The sequence below is a fragment of the Lonchura striata genome, chromosome 26 (genome assembly GCF_046129695.1).
Source record: "Lonchura striata isolate bLonStr1 chromosome 26, bLonStr1.mat, whole genome shotgun sequence".
Taxonomy (NCBI): domain Eukaryota; kingdom Metazoa; phylum Chordata; class Aves; order Passeriformes; family Estrildidae; genus Lonchura; species Lonchura striata.
In genome coordinates this window covers 3,258,755-3,280,288 of record NC_134628.1, presented here as the reverse complement: position 1 = coordinate 3,280,288, position 21,534 = coordinate 3,258,755, and the positions used below count along the sequence as shown (strand labels likewise).

Here is a 21,534-nt window from a genome sequence, read left to right as displayed (position 1 = left end):
TATTTTTTCCCCCCTTGGAATAACAGATACAGAAAGAAGAAAATACAAAATATAAATAAAGCACTTTTCTGCCCAGCTGGAGCAGTGCCCTGAGCTTCCAGCACTGTCCTGCTTTTCCAGTCCATCACCAAGTTCTGCCTAGAGAAGGCATTTTTGGAAGAAAGGAAATGCAAGGCAGAAAACCCACTCCTGTCTCCCAGCTCTTTCCCAAGAGGTTTGTGGGAGCAGAATCTAAAAACTGAGAGGAAAGTCAGGAATTTTGGATTGTTTCCATGGAAACTGCAATTATTCCAGTGATGCTTGGTTTTCAGCTCCCATGGTGTGACCTCTCCTTGGGATCAGCCCTGGATTCTCCTGCAGGATGAGCAGGGATGGAGCCACGAACAGGAGGAGAGAGGAGGTCTGGGAGGAGGTGGGATCTGGGGAAGAGAAGAGAAGAGAAGAGAAGAGAAGAGAAGAGAAGAGAAGAGAAGAGAAGAGAAGAGAAGAGAAGAGAAGAGAAGAGAAGAGAAGAGAAGAGAAGAGAAGAGAAGAGAAGAGAAGAGAAGAGAAGAGAAGAGAAGAGAAGAGAAGAGAAGAGAAGAGAAGAGAAGAGAAGAGAAGAGAAGAGAAGAGGCTGCAGGAACTTTTGCTGAAGAACTCCTGCCTGATCCACGTTCACATCCGTGTCCCTCTCCTAAGGGAAGGACCAAGGAGCTGCTCCTTCATTGTTTCACTGCTTTACACCAAGGCAGAATCCTGATGATGCTTGTGCTAACTTGAACAAATCCCTGTGCTGGTTCATTGATGACGTGGTCTCGCTGCTCTGTGTCTGCTGTGATTTATTCTGTATTTAATAAAGGGATTTTTCTCATTGCAGTATTTGGTCAGCAATAAGGATTATTGACAAATGTAGCAATTATTGACAAATGAAAAAAAAAAATTATTGACACAGTCAGCTTTGTAAACAGGCCCCTGTGCTGTGCACATAATGAAATGGCCTCTCCTGGCATTTAACAAGGGTAATAAATATTAATTGCAGCCAGGGCTGCTCCCAGCCCGTGCTGCTGATGGACAGCTGCAGGCAGCAGGGCTGGCCTCTGTCATGTTGGGAATGACTCCTGCTGCTGAGGGCTCTTTGGGATGCTCCAGCAGCACCAGACAGGTGCAGCTGGGCTGTCTCCAGCTTTCCTGCTGCCATCATCTTCCTCCTGACAGCCTGTGACACAGCTGTGTTAAACAGCTCCTGGTTTGTCCCAGTGTCCAGCTCCAGGGAGGCTGATGTGGATCAGAGCTGAAGCCTTCCCCAGCGAGGGAAAACCTCCTTCCACAGTGAGGAAAAACATCCTTCCAAGTGAAAAAAAACCTTCTTCTACAATGAGGGAAAACCTTCCACAGTGAGGAAAGACCTCCTTCCACAATGAAGAAAAACTTTCTTTCACAGCAAGGGAAAACCTCCTTCCACAGTGAAGAAAAACCTTCCACAATGAGGGAAAACCTTCCACAGTGAAGAAAAACCTTCCACAATGAGGGAAAACCTTCCACAGTGAAGAAAAACCTTCCACAGTGAAGAAAAACCTCCTTCCACAGTGAAGAAAAACCTCCTTCCACAGTGAGGGAAAACGTCCTCCCACAGTGTGGAAAAACTTCTTCTACAGCGAGGGAAAACCTTCCACAGTGAGAAAAAACATCTTTCCACAGGGAGGGAAAACCTTCCACACTGAAGAAAAACCTCCTTCCACAGTGAGGAAAAACATCCATCCAAGTGAAAAAAAAAAACCTTCTTCCACAAGGGACAACTGTCCACAGTGAAGAAAAACCTCCTTCCACAGAGAGAGAAAACCTCCTTCCACAGTGAAGAAAAACTTTCCACAGTGAAGAAAAACCTCCTTCCACAGTGAAGAAAAACCTCCTTCCACAGTGAGGCAAAACCTCCTATGCTTCAAAAGATGAAGAAATTCATCATCTCACAGACACCATTGTCTTGTTCATGAGCCTTGTGGCTTCCTGGGCTGGGCGTTCCCCTCTGGGATGTGATTCCAGCTCCCCTCTTCCATCAAGGAGAACTTTTTCCTGGCCACAGCTTGGCCTTGGTCCTCCAGCTCCAACTCGCCTTTCTCCTCACTGATCTTATAGAAAATCAAAATCCTCATTTATTTCCCTGCAGTGAAAACTCTTGGAGGTTTTTTTTTTATCAACTCCTCTTTAATCTGTCACTTTTTTTTTTTTTATCTGGCAAAGGTTAATTTTATATTCTTCCCTTGCTCTGCTCCTCTCCCCTTTTGTCAGCAAGTCCTTTGTTGTTTTATTTTCTGAACTGGCGACTGCACCTCTCCCTTGCTGGGCTGCTGGAGGTCCTGGCTGAATGCTAATTCAACCCTTTGGATTTAAAAATTTAGAGGAGACACCTCATCCCTGCTGCTGAGACATTTCCCTGGGTGCGAGTGAATTTATTTTCAATTTTCCTGAGGCAGATTACACCGTGCTTATGCTGACAGAATTATTTGACAGCATCCCCTGATATTTCAGCGTCTGCTAGTGAGAGAGAGCCCAAAAAAAAAAAAAAAATCCTGAGGATGTTTTGCAGTTTGTTTTCTCTTTAATCTGCTCTCTTTGTGGCTGAGAGCAGGGAATGGATTGTGCAGCTCCGTGGCCTTGATAACGTCACGGGAACGTCCGAATTATTTGATCCCAGCCCATTAAGTGGTGAGGGGAGACAGAGGGAAAATAACAGAGGGAGGCAGAGCAGTGATCCAAATAATTGCCTAAATGCCAACCCCAAGCCAAGCTCATCCTCTGTGCCAGGAATTAGGGAGATGGATGTTCCTAATAATGGGTTTTACCAAGGGTGGCGGTGGGGAAAAAGGATGAGCAAAGCATCCGTACATAAAATATCCCAAAGTTTGGGCAGGTAGCACTTCAAAGGCAGCCTTGCCTTCCCAAATTAATGGGCCTTGGCAGCTGCAGCCCGGGATAGATTGAGCCCCTGGAGAGCTGGAGGGTTTTTCATGCATGCTCTTCCCCTCAGCTTCATTTTAATCCTGGTTTTAATTATTTCCGTGGCAATGGCAGCCTGGGTGGGTGCCTCTTTTTGGGAACCAGCAGAAGTCAGGGATTTATTTGTGGTGGGAAGAGTTTCCCCTCCACTGGGGCTGCAGATTCCTCTGGTTTCTCCCAAACCCCAGCATCTGGGAATGTTCTTGGGCTGTTCCACCTCTCCCAGCGCTCAGCCAGGTGTAAACGACTTCCCAAGGACACAGACAATGCAAATTAACTCCCAGCTCCTTCTCCAAGCCCTCCCTTTGTTGCTGTGTCCCACAAATATTCCCTGTGGGACAGGCATGGTGTGTATGGAAGGAGTTTGATGAATGCAGAGGGTGAATCTGGAGAGGAGCACGGGGGAAATGAGCTCAGCACATGGAAAGGGCAGCAGAAAGGGCAGATTTTATTGTAGGCAAGCCCTGAGGAGTCTGCAGCATCCTGGGGATGGATGTGGCACCTGTGGGTGACACCTGAGCCAGGGACAGCAGCAGGGGAGGCTGGAGCAGTGCCCGGAGTGACTGAGCTGGTTCCTTGCTGTGGGATGTGCTGGGATGTGGCTACAGCACAAAATGTTGAGGCAAAACCTGGCTGGGTCCGTGCTGGCTTTATTTTGCACCAGCTCGAGTCAGCCACTGGATTCTTGGGAGGCTTTGCTGAGGGACGTGCAGGAGAATTCACCTGGAAAATGCCAGATCCCACCTAAGAGGCATTTTCTTCCTGCTGTCAAATAAACCTGGAAGGGGCTGGAAGATGGCAAATCCACCCAAAGTCCTGAAGAATGGGTGGGGTTTTTATCCCAGTAATAAAAGATTCTAATTCAGTGGTGACCAAAAGATTGTGATTCAGTGGTGACCAAAAGATGGGGATTTAGTGGTGACCAAAAGATTCTGATTCAGTGGTGACCAAAATATTTGGATTCAGTGATGACCAAAAGATTGGGATTTAGTGGTGGCCAAAAGATTTGGATTCAGTACCGACCAAAACATTTGGATTCAGTGATCACCAAAATATTTGGATTCAGAACTGACCAAAATGTTTAGATTCAGTGATGACCAAAAGATTGGGATTTATTGATGACCAAAATATTTGGATTCAGTACTGACCAAAATGTTTGGATTCAGTGATGACCAAAAGATTGGGATTTAGTGATGACCAAAATATTTGGATTCAGTACTGATCAAAATGTTTGGATTCAGTGATGACTAAAAGATTGGGATTTAGTGATGACCAAAATATTTGGATTCAGTACTGACCAAAACATTTGGATTCAGTGATGACTGATTTAGTAGTGACCAAAAAGTTCTGATTTGATTTAGTGATGACCAAAGGCTTCCCTGCTGCTCCTGCGAGGGAGGGAATTAAAGACCGAATGGGAGGGAACTAATGGAAGATCCAGGGTGGTGTTTCCCCCTCCTAGTTTTTGATGCACATGAAACGCTGATAATTATACGATGACAGAAGTTCTGTCAGTGGGCTCTGGCAGCCTGGAAGTCACTTTTCCTCCCCTTCAGATAAATCCCTGAACAGAACCCTCCTGAGGCAGCCTCAGAGCAGGAATTGGGAACGTCCCAGCCGAGGGGGACGAGGGCAGGGACGGCGGCGGCGGTGGCACTGACGCCGCTTTCCCTTTGCAGTTTCCTGCTTTTTCAACTTCACCAGCCCGTCGGGGATCGTGCTGTCCCCGAACTACCCCGAGGAGTACGGGAGCAGCCTGCACTGCGTGTGGCTCATCATCGCCAACCCCGAGAGCAGGATCCACCTGGCCTTCAACGACTTCGACGTGGAGCCCCAGTTCGACTTCCTGGCCGTCAAGGACGGGGGCACGGCCGAGTCGCCCGTGCTGGGCACCTTCTCAGGGAGCCACATCCCCTCCTCGCTGACCAGCAGTGGCCATGTGGCCAGGCTGGAGTTCCAGACTGACCACTCCATGGAGAAGAGAGGCTTCAACATCACCTTCACCAGTGAGTGCGGTGCCTTTTTGGGGTTACCTAAAAACCAGAGGCCGGATAAAATTAGGGGAGTAAAAAGCAGTTTTAAGGGCCTTCAGTGACATTTAGGGGGGCTACACCCAAAATGGATGATGGGTCACGGGTTTTCACACTTTTATAAGTTTGGGCCATTTGAATATTGGGGGTTCATCTTCCAATTAGTCATTTACCCCAAGTTTGCTGCCCCCAACTCACTTTTGTTTCCATCTCTGGAGGCATGAGGCAGTGAGGTGTCCTTGATTGCCAGGCCTGGAGAGGAATTGTTGTGTCTGCCCCAAATGGGAAAGCAGCAGCTCACACTGCATGTGGAGTTTGGAGTTCTGCACTAAAGAACTGCAGAACTACAAATATATAAAGTATAAAAGCTCAAATCCTAAGGCATCCATCTCCCCACCCTTTCTTCAACTCACCTTCGTGTTGGAGACTGCAGAGATGGATCTTGCTAAAGCTGTTGGAATTACAAAGTAAAGCTGAAAATTGGGGATTAATTCAGATGTGCAGTTGGGTGATGGAGGATTGGTTTAGAACTGGTGGCACAGATTTTTTCTGGCTGTGAAGTTGAAAGATTCCTCTCAGGGGCTCTTTTCTGCTCAGGGATCTGAGGTGATGCCCTGGGGGCAGCTCAGGAAGAACTGTTGGGTCTGGGATGGTCTCTGTGTCCCTTAGTCAGTGCCACCCTTGATTGCTGACAGCCAGAGATGCAAAACTTAGGAGAAAAAGGCAAATGTAGCCCTGGTTTGTGTTAGAAAGCCTTGAAATTTCCAGAGAGAGATTTGGCTCCCTGTAAAGTCCACTCCTCAAATCCACACGGTAAATTTATCTTCGTATTGTCCTGTAATTTTCCAAAGAGCCTTTTTAAACGTCTTCAGCAGAACTGAGTTTTGTTAGGCTGGCCTTTGGTGGCACGGGTAAATTAATGGCCTTTCCAGCCCTGATTGCAGAGCCTTTATTTAAAGAGAAGTAAAAAAATAAATAAAATCAGGGGCCTTAAGGAAGCCTTTGCCAAACTCCAGCAGGCTGGGGGCTCCTCAGAGGAGGGGGTTTGGGTCAGGGGGTGCCAGGAGTGAGGGTGACACCTCAGGAACGCTGCTGCTGCCTCTCCCTTTCCCCTGTGGGGAGCTGTCCCTTGCACAGGGACGTTTTTTCAGGAGGGTTTTCATGTTTCTCAGTGCTGGGGTTGACTCGGGGATGAGTTCATTTGTTCTGACTGCTTCGAGTTCTGCACTGAGCCTTCCCCAGACAGCTCCTGGCGTTTCCCTTCAGTCTGGGGAAGGGAGAGGGGGCCAGGGACAGGTACCAGGCACATCCAGCCCCTTTTCCCCTCCAGCCCTGTGGAGATCAGGGGATGGTGAGGGCAGAGATGCTCTGGGAGCAATCCAGAGCTCAGCTGGCTTTGCTCAGGTGCATTAAAGACACTGAAACCTCAGGTGTGGGATTAACCTGGAGCCTTTAATCCTTGCTAGGCTGCTCCTCTCCCAGCATGAGGAGATGTACGACATAATTATGCACTTAACAAGGAATTAAGGCCTAATTGCCAAATGTTTGGCTGGTGTAGCTTTAACTGCTGGAGAAGGTCTTAAAACCGAGCCAGGTGTCCCTGCAATCCCGCAAGGACTTGGTGGCACCTGGGAAGGTGATTCCTGTGTGTGCTTTGTTCTCTCCCAGCAGGGCTGTGAATGGAGCTGAAGGGGAGTCGGTTTAGGTGGGATTTTGGGAAGGAGTTGTTCTCTGTGAGGGGCTGGGATGGAATTCCCAGAGAAGCTGGATCCCCAAAAGTGTCCAAGGCCATGTTGGATATGGCTTGGAGCAGCCTGGGATAGTGGAAGGTGTCCCTGCCCATGGCAGGGGTGGCACTGGATGAGCTTTAATGTCCCAGCCCAGGCCAGCGTGGGGCTCTGTGATGTGGCAGTCACAGAATGTGCTGAGGTGACTTTTTAAACTTGATGCCTTAAATCTTTCCACTTTTTCCATCAGCAGTTCTCTTCTGTCCCCTCTGGGCAGAAATTTTCAGGGTTTTTTTTAAAATCTCACCCTCTTTGGAGTATTTTTCTGTGTGGAAGGTGACTTAGTTTTCCAGGACCTTTCCTGCTGCTGTTCCTGCTGTATCCCATCCTCCGATGGACACCAACACCTTTAACCTCCCCCTTCCTCTCCTGCTGCACCTGAGGCAGAAACCAGGAAGGGGAAAATTCAACTTTCCTCAATTTGAGGCTGCAACATCCTCATTTTGGGGATGGGGGAAAGATGCATGAGACTCTTAATCTCAGGATCATGGGCTTAAGCCCTACATTGAGCGCCAGCTGTAAAATTGGAACCCTTGAATGCGGGGATGATCTTACAGAGGACAAAAGTAAAATATGAATGGCATTCTTCCCCTCTGGACAGAAATTTTCAGGTTTTTTTTTTTATTCTCTCTCTATTTGGAGTATTTTTCTATGTGGAAGGTGGCTGAAAAGGTGACTCAATTTTCCAGGGCCTTTCCTGCTGCTGTTCCTGCCAACACCTTTAACCTCCCCCTTCCTCTCCTGCTGCACCTGAGGCAGAAACCGGGAAGGGGAAAATTTCAATTTTCCTCAATTTGAGGCTGCAACATCCTCATTTTGGGGATGGGGGAAAGATGCATGAGACTCTTAATCTCAGGGTCGTGGGTTGGAGCCTCACATTGGGCGCCAGCTGTAAAATCCAAACCCCTGAACATGGGGACGGTCTTACAGAGGACCAAAGTAAGAAATGGCATTCTTCCCCTCTGGACAGAAATTTTCATTTTTTTTTTTTTTTTTAAATCTCTCTCTATTTGGAGTATTTTTCTATGTGGGGCTAGGTTTGGGGGAGGGGAAAAAAGATGCTGAGACTCTGAATCTCAGGATCCTGGTTCGAGCCTCACGTTGGGCGCCAGCTGTAAAATCAGAACCCCTGAACGGGGGGACAATCTTACACAGGACCCAGGTAAAAGATGAATGGCATTCTTCCCCTCGGGACTAAATCCTGTTTATTCAGGAGCCACCTCGGATCCAGGCAATGCCTCAGGGGGTAACAGAGGCTGAGGGGGCTGGTGGTGTCCAGAAGAGAAAAAAGAGCCTGAAGGTGTCATCCAGGGGGTTTGAGCCCAGGGAAAAGGGGGGCAGAGCGGAGGGACCACATCCATTGGGACACAGGTGAGGAGAGGCAGAGGGGAGGGCAGACTGGGGAGAGACCACCACACCTGAGGCTTAGTGGGGAGAGATACCAAGCACCCAGTGTGAAACAACAACTAAATAAGATTATTTAGTGCAATACAACAAATTCTGACTCTCCTCTCCTCCTCTCCTCCTCTCCTCCTCTCCTCCTCGTCCTGGCAGCGTTCCGGCACAACGAGTGCCCGGACCCCGGCGTGCCGGTGAACGGGAAGCGCTTTGGGGACAGCCTGCAGCTGGGCAGCTCCGTGTCCTTCCTGTGTGACGAGGGCTTCATCCGCACCCACGGCGCCGAGACCGTCACCTGCGTCCTGCAGGAGGGTAACGTGGTGTGGGACAACGCCGTGCTCCGCTGCGAAGGTCAGCCCACCCTCCTGCCCGCTGGGCAGGGACTCCTGGCCTGCTTTGGGCTGGGAGGGGCAGTAAAGATCCCATCTCGCCCCTTCCCATGGGTAGGGATGCTTCTGCTGTCCCAGAGTGCTCCAGCCTGGCCTTGGCACTGCCAGGGATCCAGGGGCAGCCACAGCTGCTCTGGGAATTCCATTGCAGCTCCTCCCCACCCTACAGCCAAGAATCCCTTCACCATATCCCCAAATCTCCTCTTCCAGTTCAGAGCCATTCCCTGTGTCCTGTCCCTCCATCCCTTGTCACAAGTGCCCCTTTAGACACTGGAAGGAGCTCTGAGCTCTCCTTGGAGCTTCTCCTGGTGAATGTTCACAGCTTGGTGGGAGAGAGATTCTCCTCTTCTTCTCTTCTTCTTCTTCCCCTCCTCCTCATCTTCTTCTTCCCCTCCTCCTATTCTTCTTCTCCTCATTTTCTTCTTCTTCTCCTTTTCTTCTTCTTCTCCTTTTCTTCTTCTTCTCCTCCTCTTCTTCTCTTCCTCCTCCTCTTCTTCTCTTCCTCCTCTTCCCCTCCTCCTCTTCTTCTCCTCCTCCTCTTCTTCTCCTCCTCTGCTTCATCTCCTCTTCCTCTTGTCCTCCTTTTCTTCTTCTCCTCCTCCTTTTCTTCTTCTCCTCCTCTTCTTCTCTTCCCCAGGTGAACATTCCCAGGTGAACAGAGATTTTTTTTGAGGAATTTTGCAGCCTTTTGGGATCCAGAATCAATGTTCTGCCTGTCAGGGTCTCGCTCTCACATTCCACCGTGTCCAGCCAACACTTTCCAGGGTTTTCCACGTCTCTGGAAGTTTCTGTCTGCACAGAGGAGTTTTCTGGGGAGGAGGTTTCAGTTCAAATATTCCTGAGCTCTGTTTATTTGTTTATTTTCCTTTTTTTTTTTTTTTTTTTTGGTGTGGAATGAACACTGGGGAGTATTTTTATTGCATTTGTTTGATGATTTGATGATCAGTTCTTGTTACAACAGGTGTTTTTCTAATAACAATAATATTAAAAGGCTCTGGTTTAGTGATGCCTCAAAGCTTCCCTGGAGGGAATGAAACAACAGGGAATGGAAGATCCAGGGCGATGTTTTGCCATCCTGGTTTTTGATCCGTGTAAAATATCTGATATTTATGTAATGACAGAAGTTCTGTCGATGGGCTCTGGCAGCTGAGAGGCAAAAATTCTGCATTTCCATCTCCTGGCCACAACAGCCAGCCCTGCTGTGGGGAGAGCTGGGCTGAATTAAAGGCTTTAATTCAGATTTCAAAGCTTCTTTAAGACTTTCAAGCCTCTCCTCTGGAAAAGAGAAGTGAAGAAGGAGCTCATTAGGACTGAAAATCTTCCTGAGCCCTGTGTTCTCAGGAAAGTGATGCTCTGCTCTGGTATTTGCAGCAATTTGAATAACAAGTGCTGAGCTCTTGAGAAGCAGCCCTGGAATATTGAGAAATAATTTGAGTAATTGGCCCTGCATTGCCTGAGCAGCAGGAATTGCACAATCCTGGCCATTGTCTTTGGGATTGAAGGAAGGAATCAATTGTCTTCAACAGCTTTTATAGAATAAAAAGCTGGACTTTTTGTATTCTTACATAATTTTGCTCCTGACAAAAGGTAGGTTTAATTCAGGGATCCTGTTACTTTCAAAGCACAGACCTTGAAATTTGCGTATTTTTAAGTATGGAAGGGGAAACATTCATTAAATAATACACTTCTAATCAACTTTTCTATTTGATAACCTTCTGCCTTCTCCTCCTGATCACTCTGGCGATTTCTTTGACTCACCCTTCAGTCTGGACATTATAATTACCCTTTTTAAGCAAGGAGAAAAGCCCAGAGATCTAAAGTCCTGCTCAACACTTGAAAAAAATTAATGGGAATGAAGGAGACAGAGAAAAGGGTGGAAATCCTGACAGGATACGATGCAGCTTTGGGGCAGAGAGGAAGAAATAATTGCTTTGGAGCCAGCTGAGATCAAATGACTTTCATCTGCCACCCTTCAGAGCAGCAGGGGAGCTTTGGGGCTGGCACTGGTGCATTTTTTGGGGTGGCACAGGGGCACGGTGACATTGGGGCTGGCCAAAACCTGGGAGTTCCTGGGGCTGTGGGATTTTTGAGCCTCTGGACCCTCAGAGCCAGTGTCCTTTTCCCACAAAATGCAATCGAGTGCCTGCAGCTCCTGGGGACCAGGGTGTGGAATTAATGCCCTGCTCTGGTGATGTCCCTGGTGGCAGCAAAGCCATGACTCAATTAGCAGGGCTGGGAGAGAATTTTCTGGCACCTGAAATGCCGAGTGACCTTGCAGTTTCCTCTGCTTTTATATCCAATCATTATTTTACACCCCGGCCCCTCCGAGCAGGGCCCAAGGTCAGCCCTGCTGGCTCCCAGGGGGACAGCGTCTGCATTCGGAGCTGAAAAGGCAATTTCTGAGCTGTTAATGTTGGTTTTTCGTTTGGCCCTGGTGGTTTTTAACTCGTGGGGGGACAGAAATGCGGGGAGGGGGTTTCAAGGGTGGGGACATCTCATGGTGCTGCAGCTCTGTGACGTTTTTCACCCCAGTTTTAAGGATGTGGCACTCAGGCATGTGGTTTAGTGGTGGCATTGGCACTGCTGGGCTGGATGAGCCTGAAGGTCTTTCCCAGCCTGGATAATCGAGTGATTTGTGTCCTTTTTGTGTCCCCAGCACCCTGTGGGGGCCACCTGACATCACCCAGTGGAACCATCCTGTCCCCAGGCTGGCCTGGCTTCTACAAGGACTCGCTGAGCTGTGCCTGGGTCATCGAGGCCCAGCCAGGCTACCCCATCAAGATCACCTTTGACAGGTGCTCACCACCACGGGCAGCCCCCAAATTCCCTGGCTTTGGGTGGTTTTGGTGATTCCAGGGTGCAGCCAAGACAGGGGACTGAGCTGCTCCACGTCGTGCCCGGCTCTGAGGTTCTCCCCTCTCCCCTTTTTTTATTTATGAGCTCCTGGCAGGGAATTAAAATCACCCAGCCCCGAGGGGAATGGTTCTGTCTGAACCACTCCTGCCCATCTTAGACACGTTTTTGGGGGCTGAGCTGCCACATATTCCTTGGGTGGGGGGAGCAGCAGGGAATGCTGAGGTTTTTTGGCTTTCCCTGCATTCCTGGCCCTGGGGCTGGCTGTGTGGGAGGGCTTGTTCAGGGATGCAGATGGATACAGATCCAGATATCCTGAAAATCAGCTGCTCTTTGGATTCCTGGCAGTGCCAGGCATGCCCCAGAGAGCAGAGAGGAGCTGCCACTGCCACCACTGCTGTGACATTTGGGGCTCCATGGCTCTTTCAGCTCTGTTTCATTCGCTGTCTCAACACCTGGGCAACATTTTAGGTGGGGGCCAGCAGGTGAGGAGGTGAAGGATCACCAAAAAATCCCCAAACACGAGTGAGGTGCCATGAGTGAGACACTCAGGCAGAAGAAAGGACCCACCCCTGCCCCCGTGGTGGCTCCAGGAGGGAATGAGGAGAAGGGAGCAGTGCTGGGGTTTCATTTCCCTCCTGTCCCTCCCAGGTTCAAGACAGAGGTGAATTATGACACCCTGGAGGTGCGGGACGGCCGCTCCTACTCCTCTCCCCTGATTGGGGTCTACGATGGCACCCAGGTGCCCCAGTTCCTGATCAGCACCAGCAACCACCTCTACCTCCTGTTCACCACGGACAAGAGCCACTCCGACATCGGCTTCCAGATCCGATACGAGAGTAAGGGCACCTTGCTCCTGGAATTCCCTGGAATTCCCAATCTCCAGCAGCACCACAGCCTCGCTCAGGGCCCCCTGGGTCTCTTTTTCCCCATGCCAGGCAGCTCACACTGCTCAAGGACTGGGCATGGGAAGCTGCTGCCAGTGGAGGAGCAGTTTTTGCTTTTCCTGGCATCCCGGACTGGTTTGGGTTGGAAGGAAACTTAAAACCCAAAGGCAGGGACAGCTCCCACTGTCCCAGGTTGCTCCGAGCTGATCTTCTCTGGGAATGCCATCCCAGCCCCTCCCCACCCTCACAGAGAAGAATTCCTTCCTATATCCCACCCAAATCTCCTTTTCCAGCCTGGAGCCATCCCCCCTCTGGTGGTTTGTAGAAGCTTTTTATTTTTATTTTGGCATCTGCAGAATATTCTTGATTTTAGGAGGCAGAGCTGAGCTCACAGAATCAGAATATCCAGAGTTGGATCCCACAGGGATCGTGGAGTCCAACTGCTGGCCCTGCACAGGACAGGCCCAAGAATCCCAGAGCAGTTCCTCTCTCCATTTCTTCATCTCACTTTGGGGATTTTCCTCTCTCCATTTCCTCCCCTCCCTTGAAGGAATTCCATCTCTCCATCCCCTCATTTCAGAGATTTTCCTCTCTCCATTTCCTTCTCTCAATCTGAGGATTTCCCTCTCTTTATTCTCTCACTTTTGGGATTTTCCTCTCTCCATTTCCTCCCCTCCCTTGAAGGAATTCCCTCTCTCAATCCCCTCATTTCAGGAATTTTCCTCTCTCCATTTCCTCCTCTCACTTTGAGGATTTCCCTCACTTTATCCTCTCACTTTTGTATTTTCCTCTTTCCATTTCTTCTTCTCACTTGTAGGATTTCCCTCTCTCCATCCCCTCGCTTTGGGAATAACCAGCAAGATTTGGGATGATCCCATGGGGAATTCCTTGTCTCCCTTTCACCCTCTGACTCTGGGGATAACCGGGAAGATTCGGGAGGATCCCATGGGGAATTCTCTGTCTCCCTTTCACCCTCTGACTTTAGGGATTACCAGGAAGATCTGGGATGATCCCATGGGGAATTCCCTGTCTCCTGGTCACCCTCTGACTTTGGGGATTACCAGGAAGATTTGGGAGAATCCCACGGGGAATTGCCTGTCTCCCTTTCACTCTGGGGATCACCAGGAAGATTTGGGATGATCCCATGGGGAATTCTCTCTTTCCCTTTCACCCTCTGACTCTGGGGATAACCGGGAAGATTTGGGAGGATCCCATGGGGAATTCCTTGTCTCCCTTTCACCCTCTGATGCTGGGGATCACCAGGAAGTTTCAGGATGATCCCATGGGGAATTCCTTGTCTCCCTTTCACCCTCTGACCCTGGGGATAACCGGGAAGATTTGGGATCTTCCTTTCTCCCTCTGACTTTGGGGATCACCAGGAAGATTTGGGAGAATCCCATGGAGAATTCCTTGTCTCCCTTTCACCCTCTGACTTTGGGGATCACCAGGAAGATTTGGGATGATCCCATGGGGAATTCTCTGTCTCCCTTTCACCCTCTGACTTTAGGGATTACCAGGAAGATCTGGGATGATCCCATGGGGAATTCCCTGTCTCCTGGTCACCCTCTGACTTTGGGGATTACCAGGAAGATTTGGGAGAATCCCACGGGGAATTGCCTGTCTCCCTTTCACTCTGGGGATAAGCGGGAAGATTTGGGATGATCCCATGGGGAATTGCCTGTCTCCCTTTCACTCTGGGGATTACCGGAAAGATTTGGGAGGATCCCATGGGGAATTCCTTGTCTCCCTTTCACCCTCTGATGCTGGGGATCACCAAGGAAGCTTCAGGATGATCCCATGGGGAATTCCTTGTCTCCCTTTCACCCTCTGACCCTGGGGATAACCGGGAAGATTTGGGATCTTCCTTTCTCCCTCTGACTTTGGGGATCACCAGGAAGATTTGGGATGATCCCATGGGGAATTCTCTCTTTCCCTTTCACCCTCTGACCCTGGGGATCACCAGGAAGCTTCAGGATGATCCTATGGGGAATTCCCTGTCTCCCTTTCACCCTCTGACCCTGGGGATCACCAGGAAGATTTGGGATGATCCTATGGGGAATTCTCTCTTTCCCTTTCACCCTCTGACCCTGGGGATCACCAGGAAGTTTCGGGATGATCCCATGGGGAATTCCCTGTCTCCCTTTCACCCTCTGACCCTGGGGATCACCAGGAAGTTTCGGGATGATCCCATGGGGAATTCCCTGTCTCCCTTTCACCCTCTGACGCTGGGGATCACCAGGAAGGTTCGGGAGGATCCCTTGGGCGGGCTGAGCTGCCCCTGAGCCCCTCCCTGGCCCAGCTGAGGGCTGTGGCCCTGCTCTGTGTGCCCCAGCTGTGAAGCTGCAGTCCGACCACTGCCTGGACCCGGGCATCCCGGTGAACGGGCAGCGCCACGGCAACGATTTCTACGTGGGAGCCCTGGTGAGGTTCAGCTGCGACCCTGGCTACACCCTGAGCGACGGCGAGGCCCTGGAGTGCGAGCCCAACTTCCAGTGGAGCCGGCCCCTGCCCAGCTGCGAGGGTGAGGAGAGCTCTGCTTCAGCCCCTGCAGGGTGTTCCCGGTGTCAGGAGGCAGAGCTGGGCTCTCACAGGGTCGGAATATCCAGATCGTGGTTCCAGCTGCCGGCCCTGCCCAGGAAATCCTTCCCGTGCAGACCCACTGCCAAAGCAGCAGCTGGAAAGCTCCCAGTGGCACTTAATCCATGGGGTTTTTTTGGATTTTCATGGGTTTATCCATGTAGTTTGTTGGATTTTGACCAACAAAACCCAATTTGGGTGGATTGGATTTGGGTCGATCAGTCTCTTTCGTTGGATTTTCCTGGGCTGGGTTTTGGTTTTACTTTTTCCTCCCAATTTGTGAATTATTCTGAATTATTGAACTCTTTCTCTCCTCTTTTTTTTTTTTTTGGTGTTTTTAGCTCTCTGTGGGGGCTACATCCGTGGCTCCAGTGGCACCATCCTCTCCCCAGGCTTCCCTGATTTTTATCCCAACAACTTGAACTGCACGTGGACAATAGAAACATCCCATGGGAAAGGTGAGGAGAGGACGAGGAAACTTCTCCCTGTGGGATCCAAGAGTTCCTCTCAGGAATGATGATTCCATTGTCCCTGGACAAGATCCAGAGGGTTTTGATGTCACCTCTTCATCCTTTTAAAGGGAAAATCCTTCTCAAACAGAGCCTGTGCTGTGTGTTAGCTCCTGTTCCACACCTTTGTGGCCCCATCCTGAAAGTCAGGATGTGGATCCAGATATCCTGAAAGCATTCCCTGTCACTGAGAGGGATCTGCCCCTCCTGAGGGATTCGTGGAGGTGTTCAGCTCCTCCCACCCAAGGTTTTTGGGAGCATCTCCCACATGGCCAGCTGGCATTGCCCCAGCTGCTCCAACAATTCTTTTCCTGTGACACTTTATGGACTCCCAGGCTGTGCAAGTGGAGTTTAAAAGCAGCTTCATTTTAAAAGTGTTTAAATGCCTAAAGAGAGACCATTATTTTTAATCTCACTGCTTCAAAGTGATTTCTTTCCACCTCTAATTTGTTTTGCTGTTTCTTTTGCAGAGAATGGGGGGAGGGAGGAAAAACAAAAAGCACAGCCTTGTGTTCGCAGAGATGTTCTGTGCCACACTAAATTGCAGACCAGAGCAAAGGTTTAATTGGTCACAAATCCTTTAAAATGAGTTCATAATTAGCTCTTTTTGCTATAATTCCACAACCCTTCATTGCTGGAGGAGCCTCATGTCCTCTGCTCGGAGTTTTTACCTTAAAAAACTTGGAATTTGGGCATGTTCTCCAGGATAACTGAATTATTCTTGTGCTGATTCCAGAGGGGTGATGTTATTTCTGTTCCTTAGGCTGGGCTTGCTGAAGCTGAGGGTATAAATTTGCTGTCGGGGGAGAATAAAGTCATTTTGCATTCCCCACGTCCCAGTTTTCAGGTCAGATCTATTTCTGTTTTGTGCTCCTGGTAGAAATAACAAACAATTCGGAAACTCTTGGAAGTTTCCTGCTTTTGTGGAATTTTGCAGGGGGGAAAGAGTGAGACTAAAAATGTTCTTCACAGAATGGATATAAAGAAGGAATTGTCAAGGTCAGTCCTAAGCTTTGGGCCATAAAAATCCTTCTGAGACACTGAAGGGCAGTGAGGTGGTGCAGAGGGATGAAGGTTGGGATGATCCCACAATTCCTTCATTCCCAATCCCATGGGAAAAGCTCCTTATTGGTTTCCAGCCTCTCTGACCTTCACTTCTTGGAAGGGAGGAGCCCCATGTGAGCACCAAACCTCCAGGAAGAACTTGGGGAGAGAGCCAGGGATGAATAAATGGAATATTCAGCTGGAATTGGATGCTGTGGGGTTGGATATTGGATCTCCGGAGCTTTCCCTGATCTCCAGAAATTAACAGGGAATGGGCAGCAAGGAGGAGGATCTTCCTGTGGGCTTTCTTTGCAGGTTTCCTGCTGTTTCTTTGGGATGAAGCATTTTAGGAACGGTGGGATGCAGAGCCAGCCCTTGGGGTGTGAATTATTGGGTCCAATGAAACCACCCGGTCAAGCCAAGCAGGGATCTCTCCCAGAGCCCAGATTCCATCCTTGGATTTGCCTGGAGGGGTCCGTGTCTCTCCAGAGGGGCTCTGAGCAGGATAAATCCCAATCCCACACGAGCAGGGGCTGGGGAGCCTGCCCTGGCTGCTGCAAGAGCTGGGAGATCAGGATGGAAAAATCCATCTAAATGCAAAAAGGCTTTTTATTGCTTGGCATCTCCTTGCCTCGTTAAGTCGCTGTGACAATGCTGTGACAGAGTTCCTGAGCTCAGATCCTGCCTGGCTCTGCTCTCACTGCCTTTTTTTTTTTCTTTTTTTTTTTTCTTTTTTTTTTTTTTTATTTATTTCCAAGCTGGAATTATTTTCCAGAGAGTGAGTGTTTCTAATGGTGTTTGAATTCCAGCATGAAAAATCACCTCGCTGGAGGCTCCTGCAGGAGCCTGAAGTGCTTCCCATTGTGTGTCTGGAGGTGTGAAGGGGACTTTAAGTAATCCATTACTCCTCTCTGGCTCATTTACAAATGCAGCAAGGTCACAGCTTTCTCCCCAAATGTTTCAAATCGTTCAAATTGAATTTGGGAGAAGGAGGCAAAATAGTTTTGCTGTGTTTGGCTGGGATTTCCGTGGCAGTTGGAGCTGTTGTGGGGTTTATTTTGGGCAAGAAAAGGTGAATAAAAGTAGGGGTTTTTCTTGGATCAAGCTGGACTAGGGAAAGGTGTCCCTTCCCATGGGAGTGGGAAGCAATAAAATGATTTTTAAGGTCATCCCCACCCAAATAATTCCATGATTCTCCGTTTCAGCCCATCATGAGAAGGTCCTTGCAGCTGCACCACTGACACACTTCTGGAAAAGCCTCCCTGACCTTGAGGCTGGGTTTAAATCCTGTTTTTCCAGGCAGGAATTCCTTCTGGAACACGCTTGTTTCCAAGCCCTCCCAGCTCCAGCCTTGCTGCTCTTGCTCTCTGTTTAAAAGTCACTTTTAGAATAAAAAGCTCCCCTGGGCCGCTCCCTCAGCTGCTGCTCTGTCCCTGGAGCAAATTTGTGTCATCCCTGACAAGGGCACAGCAATCCAACATCTCCAGGGCCTGGCCCTGCTCTGGGCCTGCTGCCACTCCCAAGGTTTTGGGTTTTTATTGATTTCATTGCCACCAGAACCAAACCCACGATTTCAGTGTGATGTTCCCCCTGCCCTTGGTGGGAAGCAGGGCTGGGCACTGGGAATGCTGTGGGATGACTCCACCCGTGCTTTCCCCCCCTTCTGCAGGTGTGTTCTTCACCTTCCACACGTTCCACCTGGAGAATGGCCACGATTACCTGCTGATCACGGAGAACTCCAGCTTTGCCCAGCCCCTGAAGCAGCTGACGGGCTCCCAGCTGCCGGCCCCGCTCAGCGCGGGACTCTTTGGGAACTTCTCGGCCCAGATCCGCTTCATCTCCGACTTCTCCATGTCCTATGAGGGCTTCAACATCACTTTCTCAGGTGACAGCTGCTGCCCAAAGGCTTCTTTGTGTCCCTTCTTTGTGTCCCTTCTTTGTGCCTCCTTTCTTCTTTCCCTTTCTTCTTTCCCTTTCTTCTGTCCCTTCTGTCTGTCCCTTCTGCCCCATCTTTCTGTCCCTTCTTTCTTTCCCTTTCTTCTGCCCCTTCTTTCTGCCCCTTCTTTCCTTTCTTTCTGTCCATTCCTTCTTTCCTTCTTTGCTTTCCCCCTTTCTTTGCGATTTCCCTTCCCTTCCCTTCCCTTCCCTTCCCTTCCCTTCCCTTCCCTTCCCAGAAATTTTTCCCAGCATGTCCCAATAAATTTTCCCAGTGCATCCCAAGAATTTTTTCCCCATGTGTCCCAAGAAATATCCCCCTTGCAGCCCCCACATAGCCAGGGGGAACAATTCTCTGGCCTGGGCTGGATAACGGGAATGGACCCGCTGGAATGGAACCCCTCTCCAGCGCTGCTGTCTCCCTGCTCACCCTCACGTTCCCCGCTCCATTTCTGGACAGCTGCAGCTCAGGATTTTTGGGGAATGCTGTCCCTCTGCCCAAAGCCCTTCTCTTCTTTTAGAGGAGAATCCCTGCAGCAGGCCCAGCATTTCCAGCAGGGAAACAGGGACAGATGGGATCCTTTGGAAGCAGCACGGAGCAATCTGGACTGCTCAGGACAGGGCTGGTCCCTCCCTTTTCCATCTGCTCCCTCTTTTTGCCTCTGGCTCCTTGCTCCACTTGGATGCTCCTCCAGTGGCCATCCCGAGCCTGTCCTGGATGTGTCTCTGCCGTGGAGCCAGCCTGGGAATGTTCCCCTGGAGAGGAGAAGCTCCAGGGAGAGCCCAAAGCCCTTCCAGGGCCTGAAGGGGCTCCAGGAGAGCTGGAGAGGGACTGGGGACAAGGGATGGAGGGACAGGACACAAGGAACGGCTTCAAACTGGGAAAGAGGAGACTGGGGAGGAATTCCTCCCTGTGAGGGTGGGGAGGGGCTGGAATGGGTTTCCCAGAGAAGCTGTGGCTGCTCCATCCCTGGAAGTGCCCAAGGTGTGGTTGGACAGGGCTTGGGACAGTGGAAGGTGTCCCTGCCATGGCAGGGGTGGCACTGCGTGATCCTTAATGTCCCTTCCCACCCCAGCCATTCCATGATTTTAACACAGCTGGCATATCCCAGGCTGGGTTTCCACGATCCCACTGGCACTCCCAGGGAGCTGGAAAATGCATTTTCCCTGCCTGGGCTGGCTCAGTTGCTCTGGTACCAGATGGGAGCCCCCTCCTGCTGCACCCAGCAGGGCTCTGAGGGATCCAGATTTTCCTGACTCCAGGAGTCAGGAGGAGGCAGAGGGGAAACAATTCCTGCCCAGAGAAGTTCCAGCAATCCCATGCTGAGCTGTGCTTGCTCAGCCATCACGGGGATGGTGGCTTTGAGTGGGTGTGGTGATCCAAAATGCAGATTCTTCAAAGGAAATCCTGATTTTTTTTTCAGCAGTTGTGGGTCAGAAGGAGCGTGGGGATTTGGAGAGGTATTGTAAATGCAGGCGAACCCAATGGGAAGAAATGAGGATGTCTGACTCAATTCAGAAGGCTGAATGATTTCTTTATTATAACTATGCTAAAATACATCAATATGCTATATAAAAGGAGGATACTAAAACTGCACACTACTTTCTCTCTAACACAACTCGTGACCCTCTCTGAGAGTCCCAGGTGGGTTGGATTGGCCACCAGCTCAAACAATCCTCACCAGAATCCAACCCAGCACTCACCCCAGGTAAACAATTCTCCAAACACATTCCACATAGGAAAAACAAGGAGCAGAAATAGAAATTGTTTTCTCTTTCATTTCTCTCTGTGCACCTCTATGAAAAATCCTGAGAGGGAGAGAAACGTGCTTGCCACAGAGAGGGACCACAAAAAGGGACATGTGGCACTGCAGGGCAGCTCATGGACTGGGGCAGCCTCTGGTTGAAGGGCACGAGGTGTTTGTCCTCTGGGCTGGAGTCCTCCAAATGACTCCCAAGTGCTGCCATTCCAGGGAATGTCAATCTTTGCTGCCTGAGTGCCCCAGAAGCCATTCCCTACCACAGTCAGTGAAGGACAGGAGCTTTATTGCTGTTCTTGCCTCCGTCCCTGTGTCCTTCCCAGTCCTGAGCTGCCAGTTCAGCACCCAGGGAAGGAGAGAAATTCCCATTTTTCCTGTGGAGCTTGGTCTGGCACCCTCCCTGACGGGCAGAGCTGTTGCCATAGATGCAGCTGAAACCTGGCTCCCAGTGCCTTTGTTCCTGGCCTCTGAAGTCAGGGATTTGCATGTGGAAACCAGTCAGAAAATTTCCAATTAACTCCCATTTTGATGAGGGGAAAATGGCTTTTTGCCTTTCAAAAGCTCGCCTCTAATTATAACTCTCATTTTCAGTGTATTTCAAGGTTCCTTTCCTATCTTGAAAAGCAAAAACAGGAGTCAGTTCTATTTTTAGCTTCCTTTACATATATATATGTTAACGTACAGGCTTTGGACTTGGGGCTTTTGCCAAAAACACCCTCAAAAGCGTTTTCCTTCAAGCTGGTTTGGGGTCAGAGATGTGAGTTTGGCTGTTGGCCAAAATCCTACGTGACCTTTCTTGGAGCAGCAGCTTCAAGTGTCCTCCTGCATTCCCTGAGCAGGATCATCCATTTCCAGGATTAGAAGTGGAGAGGCAGCAGAAATCCCACCCGGATCAACCCATCCTCGCTGGGCTGCAGCAGAGGGACAGTGACAAATCCCCGTCCCCACCGGTGTCACTGACAGGAGCTGGGACCTGTTGCCTTTGGAGGTGGTTGGGATCCAGGTGCTGGGGGGGAGTTTTAGGTTGGAGTGAAATCCAAGTGGATTTTCATGGCTTGGAATCCTCATGGATTCACTGCAGCTGGATCAGAGCTCCTTTGGATCCTTGTGTCATTTACTGGGAGGACAGAACCCCTGAATTTTAGGTTGGGATGAAATCCAGGTGGATTTTCATGGTTTAGAATCTTCATGGATTCACTGCAACTGGATTGGAGCTCCCTTGGATCCTCGTGTCCTCTCCAGAGAGGACAGAACCCCTGAAATTTAGGTTGGAATGAAATCCAGGTGGATTTTCATGGCTTGGAATCTTCATGGATTCACTGCAGCTGGATCAGAGCTCCCTTGGATCCTCGTGTCATTTACTGGGAGGACAGAACCCCTGAATTTTAG

At 49.9% G+C, this 21,534-nt stretch overlaps 1 protein-coding gene across 1 annotated transcript in view; it reads left to right on the top strand.

Annotated features, from left to right (window-relative positions):
• CSMD2 (CUB and Sushi multiple domains 2) overlaps positions 1 to 21,534 on the top strand; it is a 283,577-nt gene that overhangs the window by 171,272 nt on the left and 90,771 nt on the right. Inside the window, exons 15-21 of the mRNA XM_077788452.1 lie at positions 4,656 to 4,982; positions 8,348 to 8,542; positions 11,237 to 11,375; positions 12,085 to 12,272; positions 14,653 to 14,841; positions 15,239 to 15,355; positions 18,120 to 18,335. Of these exons, the coding sequence (XP_077644578.1) occupies positions 4,656 to 4,982; positions 8,348 to 8,542; positions 11,237 to 11,375; positions 12,085 to 12,272; positions 14,653 to 14,841; positions 15,239 to 15,355; positions 18,120 to 18,335 (1,371 nt within the window). The remainder of the gene's footprint in view (positions 1 to 4,655; positions 4,983 to 8,347; positions 8,543 to 11,236; positions 11,376 to 12,084; positions 12,273 to 14,652; positions 14,842 to 15,238; positions 15,356 to 18,119; positions 18,336 to 21,534) is intronic.